Here is an 8,023-nt window from a genome sequence, read left to right on the forward strand (position 1 = left end):
ATAAGGATCATGTTCAACAGATAGGTTACATGAGACCACACATAAAGATCGTGTTCTACAGACAGGTTACATGAGACTACACATAAGGATCATGTTCTACAGACAGGTTACATGAAACCACATATATGGATCATATTCTACAGACAGATTACATGAGACCACATAAGGATCATGTTCTACAGACAGGTTACATGAGAGCTTACATCTCATCTAATCTGTCTGTAGAACATGATCCTTATATGTGGTCTCATGTAACCCGTCTGTAGAACATGATCCTTATATGTGGTCTCATGTAACCCATCTGTATAATATGATCCTTATGTGTAGTCTCATGTAACCTATCTGTTCAACATGATCCTTATGTGCTCTCATGTAATCTGTCTGTAGAACATGATCCTTATATATGTGGTCTCATGTAGCCCAACAATATAACATGATCCTTATGTGTGGTCTCATGTAACCTGTCTGTATAACATGATCCTTATGTGTGGTCTCATGTAACCTGTCTGTAGAACATGATCCTTATATGTAGTCTCATGCAACCTGTCTGTAGAACATGATCCTTAGCTTACATAAGGATCATGTTGAACAGATAGGTTACATGAGACTACACATAAGGATCATGTTATAGAGACAGGATACATGACACCACACATAAGGATAATGTTTTAGAGACAGGTTACATGAGACCACATATAAGGATCATGTTCTACAGACAGGTTACATAAGACTACATAGAAGGATCATGTTATAGAGACAGGTTACATGAGACTACACATTAGGATCATGTTCTACAGACAGGTTACATGAGAGCTTACATAACGATCATGTTCAACAGAGAGGTTACATGAGACTATACATAAGGATCATGTTCTACAGACAGGTTACATGAGAGCTTACATAAGGATCATGTTCTACAGACAGGTTACATGAGAGCTTACATAAGGATCATGTTCAACAGATAGGTTACATGAGACTACAGATAAGGATCATGTTCTACAGACAGGTTGCATGAGACCACACATAAGGATCATGTTCTACAGACAGGTTACATGACAGCTTACATAAGCCTGTAGACATGGATCCTGACCAAAGTTTGAATTTGTATTTTTACACTTTGGTTCTTGAGAAACCCACACCAATGACCAAGCTAGACTGTCATGGCCCTGCATTTTCAATCTTAAGCTTTCCTAGTTAAGATCAAATTATTAACCCTTCTATCTTCTTTTCACTAACCTGCCAGTTGGGGTGTTCTCTGTCGTTGTTGAAATATATTCTCAATGTTGCTGAATCATGGAACTGATGGACAATTTTTTCCTTTTAATTTCTTGGTTGCCTTCCACATGTGGGGCAGACCTTACTTGAAACCCACGGATGAAAATGTGTTACTAGACAATATCTTAAATGCAAGCATTGGAGGCCACTACTATAGGTTTAGCCCTCTGGACTCATGAATATCAGAAACCACTGCTCCACCATTAGTAGTCCAAACCATGGAGCCAGGGATTGTCAGTTTAGACAAATCCATGATATTCAGTGCAAGTCTGCTACGTGAAGCAGTCCTCCAGGTGGTAAGGTCACTCCACAGATCCAGATCTTTCAACTACCACCCTAAGGGCAACAACCCAAGTGGTAGCCACAGCCATGATTGCAACTTCCACCATCCTTTGTATCTGAATCATCATTGTCAGTTCCTCCCATTGTTCCTATTAATGAGGTAAAAGACCATCTCTTGTTCCAGCAATTGGTAGCATTAAAAAGCCACTGCCAAATGCAGGCAGTCTGAAGGATGGAGGACTGGTAATTATATAACTACAAAGAAGACTATCTGTTGAAGCAGAGAGAGCTTCCAATGGGGCTGGAGGATTTGATATTGGAAAGCTCTTATGAGAGCCCAGAAACATCATTTGTTTGACCTCCACAGTGCACTGGAAATACACAGCTGCATTGGAATATTTAAATAGGTTGCTCTAGCTTTCCTGCCAAACTGTATATAAAGTTAGTGAACCTGTATGTACATATTAGTAGTTGATTTTTTTTGCATGCATTTTACCTTTGTATGGGTGCATATATATGTATATTTTATCATGTTTAGGATTAAGATTTTCATTTTTATAACTAAGATCATAATGTGTATAGTGTATATACATATTTTTAGTATCTAGGTTAAGGTTATTATAAGATTTTGCCATTAAAATTATAAATAAAAAAATAGCACAAGTGATACAGTTGTCAAACCCTAGTCCAGGTTAGTTTGGAATTTTGTTTTGTACCAGTCGTACTCTGTTTACTTTATGTTTTGCATTTGAACAAGAACAATAATAAGTTTCCACTTTTAACAGTTATGAAGCTGTTGATGTAAGTGTTTATATCTGTTCAGAAACTTAAGAATCTTAGCATTCCAGAATTTGTAACAACTGAAGCAGTAACTCGAATTTGGCCAAAGGTTCGATCCTCTATAGAGTCACAGCAGCGTTACTTCACCTTCTGCCTGGTGTCAATACCATGCCTCTAGATTATACTGTTAGTCTGTAAAGCATTTAAATAGAATTTTGAAGAGGATTTTACTATACATAAATAACATCATGCATATCATAGTTTAAATATTATTTTTGAATTCAAAATTATAAACATATTCTTTGATAAGAAAGTTTGTCTACACTGAAATAACTAAATGATGGTTATAAGTAGGTTTTATAGAAATGTATTTAAAAGTCACCAGATAATGAATACTTTTAATGGCACTAACTAAAAATTTGGAGTAACATTAACTGTCGTAAGTTGCTTGTTTTACCCAGATTTTGTATTAGTTAATCAAACATCCCATCATATTCTAAACACATAAGATCAATTTTGTTCAGTCAAATTTAATATCTTGTACCCCCCAAAAAAAATGTGTAACCACCATTTCAAAAACTTGTACGGTAAATTGTTATGTACAGTAACATTGATTATTATTAAGAAAAAGGTAAAATGTTGTATATAATTAATTAACATTTATTCAATCTAACTATGTAAAAATTTGAAAACCCTTAAAAGAAAGTAACATCATATTATGATGACTGTATAGTATGAAACAGCTACAATATTAACCAACTACTGTTACAATACAGGCATAAAATAGTTAAAGCCATTTTAGTTTTATAATCAATACTTCAGTATCTTAACTGTAACAAACACGTTCTTACAGCAAGTCTCTTGGACAAGTATTCTTCAAACACTGGCTTCTTCACATTCAGAAATCCAGGGCTTGTATTAGTTATATGCTTAATTTTGCATGATTGATTTACTTCTACAAAAACTACAAATCTCTTCAACAACTTACAATCTGCAAGAACATTTAAATGAAGCATCTACCATGGAATGCCATATTACATTTACTGGAAAATGCTCCTGCGACATTGGCTTCATGGGGATGATATGCGTGTGTCATTTTCCATGCAGATCTATCAACCATTTCCATAAAACTTTTTAAAAAATTCACTCTTACTGGCCAGCTTCTTCATATTAGTGTATTTTCAATATATTATCTACCTTGTACTTCTAGGCCACAAATACCTGAAAAGTGGGGAAAGTGATTTAAGTTCCTTATCTTTAGAATTATAAAACTTGCAAATTGATGTACCCTATTTATATAATAATTGTTTCATATCTGAACTTTTAAAATGTACAATACTTATATAATTAAGGAAGATTTTAATTGTTCTAATCTTATTTGTTAAATTTGACTTTTCTTTTTAAATTCAGTTATAACACAATTACTATTACAGTTTGTTGTAAAAAACACAAAACTATAGTATTTGTTACAACATTTTAATGAAATACTAGAACACTTATTATCATATACATCACATGAACCAAATGTTCACAAACAAAAATTAACATACACACTTATTAGCGTCTGCGCTGTCTGAAGCAAGACAAACAAAAAACTTGATGGGAACGCATTGGTTCACCATTGGGCCCCGGTACTTTTACAAATTCATGTTGCCACTGAATTTTGGAACCCTCTGGACCAGGTGTGCGAGCACCACAAGCGGAACATTTTGCACAGAGACGGCAAACCCAACGACCACTTGGTAGGCTCTTGAGTCCAACACAAAAAGTGTGATAGCCACGATCACACTTATCACAAAACATCATTTTGTCTTCATCGTTTGGATCTTGACAGATATTACACATCTTGCACTCCATACATTGCCATGGATAGGTTTTTATCACATTTACAATTTCTGGAGTCAGTTCTAAACATGAAGGATGTCCACTGTTGTTGCACTGTGAGCAGTGAACTAGTTCTTCTGGAACACCTTTCTGATTTTTGTCCTTTTTACCTTGACATACCTTGCACACTGCATTTGGCTTAATCTTGGGTTGATATCGACTAGTGGCAGCTCCATCTGCTCCAGCTTTAGTGCGATTTTGTGGTTCCGAACCTGAGGTACTGTCTACGCTTCCTTCCTCGTGGGTTCCTTGACTGCTACAACAGGATCCTTCCGATCCTGAACTGTCTTCAGAGTCAGACTGACTGCCATCTGATCCTATCTGAGCAAATACAGTTCCCAGCTCCTGCACTGGCCCATAAAGAACTGTGTTTATGGGCAAATAATTCAGCTCTTGAGCCGAGTATGTACGATAATAATCTTGATATTGTCCAGGGATCAAAGCAACTGGATATTTGCCTGGCTTTGTTGCTTCTTTGGGCAATTTTTTGATCTTATTTTGTGGATAATGAATGGTAAACGTTTGAAGATCAAAGCATGCACGACGTTCCTCCCTGCGTTCTAGATTTAAGTGTGCATTATATTCGGCTGCCGAATGCACAGCTTTTTTAATGAAATCCGCCATTTTGCTCTTCTCTATGGTTGCTGTAGCATATTCCTTATGTTTATCGCTAATATTCTGTCTTTCTTTATCTTGTAGAACTCTAACATAGTCCTGATACTTGGTTGGATAATCTTTACTCATGAGTTCTATTACATCATCAGATCTTAAAGCAGTCAAACCCAGATCACACTGTGTCTCAGAAACGATACCCCGATCTTTCAGAAATTGCCTTTCATCCATGTCTACAGTACGGCGAGCTAGTTCAGGGTATTTTCTTTTAAAAGATTTTACTCCCAAGAACTCACTAATCTGCTCCTGCAGCATATAAAACTCACCTTTCTCAGGCGGCCACTGATATTCAAACAAGTTCTCTACAGGAAATACACTTTCTTCCAAGCCAGAAACAGAATCATCGTCATATAATTCCTTTTTGTTTGCTCCTAGGCTAATCTGAGCACTCAGGCTATTTCGAGAATCTTCATCTAAAGCAAGCGAAGTACTTGGTTCATTTTCCTTTAAAATAGGTGTTTGTGGATTGACGAAATTCCAAGAGCTTTGGGTATCTTCTTCAAAACAAGGTAAAGCTGGACTTAACCGCTGCTCTTGATTGTTTTCGTAACTCACGCTAGGCCTTTCACAACTGTCTCTCGAGTTACCGGTAGTAGAATCTCTTGACAGACCAAGACCTATATCCATACTAACCGGTAGACTATGCACCTCACTCGGACAAGCAAACTGACGACCGATATCAGTTATGCCAGATGGAAAAGAAGAAAACGAATCATTATCGATTTCTGAATTGCACATTATATTTCCAGTAGCTGAGTTACCGCTTGAATCTTCGTTTATTGTGTCAACATCCATCACGAAAATTTCAACTGTTCCGACAAATTCTTTGTAATTGATGCAACGCCCTCTACAATAATTTATCGATTATATTATAGTGAATTTTTTTTTTTTTTTTACAAAAACTTTAAATAAATTATTAAATATGAAATAATATTCTAAATGACATAATAAAACTAACGGCCTTGTTTGTAAGCGGAGAAATAGTACCATAATATAAGGAGTTTTTATGAACCAGTCGTTAATAAAACAATTCTATATGATGCAAAACGCATATTTTAAAACCACCCTCTACATAATTAGAGAAAGTGAATTATGCATTTAGAGATGGATCAGACCAAACTAGAAGACAATATTCTTCGAAAAAACAAGAAGTAGCATTAGGCTCAAATGAAGATTGTATAAAGGAATGGCAGCAATTCTTGGAATAAGGATGTATACAAACATGCGGGCAAAGAACTGATTTTTAAATTGTATTTTTTGTTAAACGGATTTTCAGTTAGTATATTAAGTATCTTCTCATCGAAATTAGGCAGACATTACTGTCTAAACTTCACTTTTTGATTGAACAATTAATGACGTTATTATTTAATACTTTGTTTTGTGATATGTTTTATCGTTTCTTGTTGAAAGGATTTGAGGGAAGATGGCGCTTTTTTTAGTGTAAAGTTAAACTATGGGCTATTTGTGCTACAGTGGGAAATCTAACCCCGATTTTTAGCACTGTAAATCTGTAAACTCACTGCTGGTCAACCGGGGGACTTTGAGGGGCGAAAAAGTTGTTATAGCAACCAACAACGCAATAAAATGTTTATATATATGTATATATTAAATTGTAGCAGGATAATTTTAAAGCTGAACGAGGTGAACATATTGCTCTTAAAAATGTAGAAGTTTCATACAGAATGAAGCTAAAATGGTTTATGATAGACTCATAGAACATATATAAATGTTCTTTGGTAACCATACAATAAACTATATAAAAAGCAAAAGCAAAAATCAGCTGTTTAATTATTCTATATAAAAATGGTGAAAAAGTAGTATATAGAAATATGATATTACATAGTTATGCTGTTTTATTAAATAAGCTATAGTTTTTTTTATACTAAGTTCGTAAACATTCTGCCTAATGGTGCTACTATACATTATTATACTTGTGTCATTTAGGATTGCACATGTACTAAATGCAAACAAATTATTTAGTGTAATATTAGAAAGGTTTTCATTCAATAACGCTGTCTAAATATATATATAAAAATATTGTTACGACAGCGTAAGTCACGTGACGCTAGTAACACGTCATGAGATTCTAGAAGGATCGGGGAACATCACGAATAATCCAGTATTTGCTAGGCGCCCTCTATTCTTGTATATAAGTGCACCAGGTAAAGCGAGACAATTAATCGGAATAGAATTGCAGACAGCCAGAGACGGACAAATGAGTCAAGCGCGGTAGTAAGTAAGTGCGTGAATCGTTCGTTGTGAATTATAGCGTGTGTTTAAGTTAAAGTAACTGTGGAAATTAAGTGTATTGCAATATTGTATTGAGAAAGAATAAACTAGTTTTATTTAAGAAAGGACTTGCATCGCTGAAGTTTTTCGGAAAGAATTTCAAGGAAAATTAACAAAAGACCAGAGACGTAACAATATTTATTTATTTCCTAAGTAATTAGCTCGATATTTTTCTTTGTACAACGTAGCAGAATCTTCATGGAGTAGAGTTTAGTTGTTTAGAATTTGTGAAAAGTAAAAACTTTAGGAATTATCAAATAACGCTAAAAATTGGATTTCGCTGCGAGCATAGCACAAATAGCTTAGTGCTTAATAACAAAACTTTACGTACATACAATAAAATCACATACACTGAATGAATTTTGAATTTCATAACTGAAATCAGTAACAAGAGGTCTTACGTTTCTTTGTTATTTGTTTACCCTTATAACTTATACATGAAATGTTTCTAGAAATTTCTTGAATGCATATTTGAAATTCGTAAGGAAAAAGAGACACATTACGAGAAATTTCTTTATTATATTCCTAATTTAACATAATAATATATTTTTTGTAATAACTGGACGATTATGCGACTCACACTGAGCGTAGGCTAGTGTTACGTCTCCTTTCGTTAGTTAATTTTCCTTAAATTTCGTTCCGACGAAACTTTAGCGACACAAGTCCTTTCTTAAATAAAACTGGTTTATTCTCTCTGAATACAACTTTGCAATACACTTAATTTCAACATTTGCGGTATAACAAACTCTATAACTCACAACGAACGTCTCACGTGCCCAACAATATTCTCTCTCTGTCCGCAGCTCAATTACTCATTGTTCCATCACGTTGTGACCGTCTT

General features: G+C 34.8%; 1 protein-coding gene across 1 annotated transcript; it reads right to left on the reverse strand.

Annotated features, from left to right (window-relative positions):
• Positions 1-3,799: 3,799 nt before the first annotated feature.
• LOC106469260 (PHD finger protein 10-like) lies at positions 3,800-5,729 on the reverse strand. Its single transcript, XM_013929741.2, has one exon. It carries the CDS (start codon positions 5,686-5,688, stop codon positions 3,895-3,897), a length of 1,794 nt encoding a protein of 597 aa, XP_013785195.1. The 5' UTR covers positions 5,689-5,729; the 3' UTR covers positions 3,800-3,894.
• Positions 5,730-8,023: the final 2,294 nt, after the last annotated feature.

Source organism: Limulus polyphemus, unplaced genomic scaffold, assembly GCF_000517525.1.
Source record: "Limulus polyphemus unplaced genomic scaffold, Limulus_polyphemus-2.1.2 Scaffold3382, whole genome shotgun sequence".
Lineage (NCBI taxonomy): Eukaryota > Metazoa > Arthropoda > Merostomata > Xiphosura > Limulidae > Limulus > Limulus polyphemus.

Bases quoted from the DNA above. Each gene is read 5' to 3' on its own strand.
- LOC106469260 (XM_013929741.2), bottom strand. From the start codon at position 5,688: ATGGATGTTGACACAATAAACGAAGATTCAAGCGGTAACTCAGCTACT.